General features: G+C 47.5%; 1 protein-coding gene across 1 annotated transcript in view; it reads left to right on the top strand.

Annotated features, from left to right (window-relative positions):
* Positions 1 to 2,912, top strand: part of LOC118426219 (uromodulin-like) — a 10,302-nt gene extending 7,390 nt beyond the window's left edge. The window contains exons 9-13 of the mRNA XM_035835484.1: positions 450 to 652; positions 1,210 to 1,367; positions 1,783 to 2,025; positions 2,464 to 2,626; positions 2,907 to 2,912. Of these exons, the coding sequence (XP_035691377.1) occupies positions 450 to 652; positions 1,210 to 1,367; positions 1,783 to 2,025; positions 2,464 to 2,626; positions 2,907 to 2,912 (773 nt within the window). The remainder of the gene's footprint in view (positions 1 to 449; positions 653 to 1,209; positions 1,368 to 1,782; positions 2,026 to 2,463; positions 2,627 to 2,906) is intronic.
* The last annotated feature ends 264 nt before the right edge of the window (positions 2,913 to 3,176 follow it).

Genomic DNA, 3,176 nt, shown 5'->3' with positions numbered 1-3,176 from the left:
GTGTGTGTGTGTGTGTGTGTGTGTGTGTGTGTGTGTGTGTGTGTGTGTTTGTGTGTGTGTGTGTGTGTGTGTGTGTGTGTGTGTGTGTATGTGTGTCTGTGTATGTGTGTGTGTGTGTGTGTGTGTGTTTGTGTGTGTGTGTGTGTGTGAAAGGTCCTTCCGCGCGCCCTGTAAAATTTCCGACCTTACTTCGCCTGCATGTATGCATGTATGTTAGTATGTGGGTTTGAGTGTGTGTGTCGTGTGTGTGCCCGCGATATACCAATGCACACCATGTCGAATGTCGGAGTCATTCCATGATCTACCATCCCTTATCGATCATGCACGCAACGTTGTTATACATTCTCAGTAGTGCTGCTATACGTTGGCGTTTGTGACTAGAAGGTTGCAAAGTAGAATGAGTTATAAGGTCTTCGATCTCTGATTAAGTTGTTGTATATGGTGTCTAGTTGGAACCGAGATCTCCCTAGAAGTGACCTGCAACCAGGGGTCGATCTCCGTGACGATGGAGAAGAGCTCGCTGACGTCATTTCAGATCAATTCTGCGGATGATCTACATCTTCAGCAGATCACATGCCTCGCAAGGGATGACGGGAACTATACTTATTCTTTCAACATTTCAAGTCTGTCGGCTTGTGGTACGGAGAAAGAAGTAAGTAAACTTTAACAAATTATATAGCACTACTTATACTTTGGTCGCAATTGGAAAAGTGGCCCCACCGGGCAGTTCACGGGCTATTTTGTTGGTTGTGCTGTTTTCGGGCTTGACTCTTACATGACCCTGTAAGACACTGCGGCAACCGAGCTAGATGGGCCCGGATTTTTTAAATCGGAGTTAAAATCAACCGGGGACCTGGGACAAATACAAGTCGTGACCTACCCATGAAAACACCGAGAGGCACCCCCACGGTATTCGGCAATCCACCGGGACAGATTTATGACTTCACCTTAGCTTAATTGTGAACGAAGCTTTAGAGAGTATGTTTTCTTATCATAAGGGAGTGAGGTATTTTGATCGGTGTGTGCATTGTGTATGTGTACATGTGTGTGTGGCGCACCAGAGATTCCATTTGTTCTACCAGAGGGAACAATGCATTTCTGTCTAATTCCCGACAGAGAGGGGTAATGTTTGCTCTCTCCGATTGCCTTATCTAAGACATTCGCCACCATTTGTTTGCAACACTTACGATACAATCTCCACTTTTGTAGCAAGTCGGTGACCACCTAGTCTTCACCAACACCATCCACAGCAAGATACCGTCCGGAGTGGAAATCTGGAGAGGGAAGCTTCTGACCGTGAACGTCTCGTGTCGCTACCCGGTGGACCTGAGCCTCAGTCTGACGGGCGGAATTAACCCTGTCGTGACGTAAGTGACATTCTGTGTGTTACGTGATCATGACGTAAGACGTCCGCTATGTCTGTGGTACACAATATTCATCCGCGACCCCATGTTCAAAAGTAGTTCGGGTAGCCCGCTACAGTACCTGAAACTTTTCCGTGCATGTCAGGAGGCGTAAGCTGGTAAATGTTAGAGAAATACCTTTACTTTGAGACGGTACATGTTGGATTTTTCTTCGGTCGACGTAAATTTGGACTGAATACTGCGTCGACTGCAGTTTACATGACTTCCACTAAGAGTTCGGAAAGGCAAAGAGCTGCACACACGTCTACACACGTGTTGTAGTGGTTCACTTTTTGCTTGTTTAATGAAAATAAGATACATATATAAGATATATTTGAAAATTTCAGGAAAATAACATTGTTAAATACGAACTTTTCAGCACAGAGACGTTCACCGTAGAGGGTAGCGGTGAGTTTACTGTGACCATGGGGCTGTTCCAGGGTCCCACCTTCGGCACGGCGTACTCCACAACTCCGTCCATCACGCTGGAGGACAACCTGTACGTGGGGCTGAACCTGCAGGGCGTAAGTCACTCCGAGCTGGTCCTCAGGCTCAGGAACTGCTGGGCAACCCCGACCAACAACGAGGAGGACCCGACCCGGTACCCCATAACTACAGACGGGTGAGTAGCACCAGGCTTGCCTGAGGATCCAATGACAATATCTGCCGCAAGTCCAAGAAAACATTCCGCCTTCCGCATTGATGTTCCAGTGATCATTGGAGCCTCAGCACAGAAAGTTCTTTCCCGTGCTGAATGGGTCTGTTCCAGTATGGTATTCCAGTACTCCGAGCCTTATCCCAACACTCTTTTATCACTGCTTAGCCCCTTTTAGCACTGGAAAGTGCTGAGACCACATCAGCACTGGAATCCTAGTGCTGACGAACTTGAAATCCAGTGCTAAATACATCTTCAGCACTGGAAACGAGGGCTGAAAAAGGAGGTTTTTATAGTCTGCATGTCTGTATCATAACACCTACCACTAGCCGCAGTTCAGAGGATTGAATGAATTTACAACACCCTTTAGTATTATTTCTCATTTCCATGGTTCATTCTGCCTAGATGTCCGAACACTGAAGACGGGACCATCTACATCATCGAGAACGCCCAGTCCAAGCAGGCCCGGTTCCGTGTGCAGATGTTCCGGTTCACCAGCCACCCCCGCGTGTACCTGCACTGTACCATCAGCGTGTGTGACCAGGTCAACCCTGGAACCTGCTCGCCGGTTGGTACTCCCTGCTTCCCCTATAGTTTTCATCTAAATATCATACAGGGGTGCCTACGCATTTACACGAACCCTGTGACATTCGTACGAAAATTATGTGATACGCACGAATCACTATTTGAAAACGCACGAACCTTATGAAAATCACACGAATTCAAATTAAAAAAAGAGCTGTCAAAACCAAGATTTCCTATGCGTGATTTGCACGAATCACTATGTGACACACACGAACCTGCTATTGGCGTTGACTTATTTTATTCTTCGCTGAACACTTATTAAGCCATAGAATGGGGAGATGATGATGTTTCTTTTAACCTTCCCCAGACCTGTGCCACCCGTAGTGGCCGGCGGTGGCTCCCTTACGTCAACCCCGGGGAGGAGGCAGGGAGAGAGCGGCGGGCAGCCGAGGACACCAGGGTCACCATCTCGTCAGGACCGATCTTGCAGGAAGGAGAGGATGACGGATCTGGTATGTTATCATTCTTCTGACAATGTTTATGGTTGCTTCCCGTTCGTCCCACTTTCCCAAAGAAAAATGACTATGGTGCCC

Source organism: Branchiostoma floridae, chromosome 11, assembly GCF_000003815.2.
Source record: "Branchiostoma floridae strain S238N-H82 chromosome 11, Bfl_VNyyK, whole genome shotgun sequence".
Taxonomy (NCBI): domain Eukaryota; kingdom Metazoa; phylum Chordata; class Leptocardii; order Amphioxiformes; family Branchiostomatidae; genus Branchiostoma; species Branchiostoma floridae.
The sequence above is the reverse complement of the archived record's forward strand: the minus strand, read 5'-3'. Positions and strand labels throughout refer to the sequence as shown.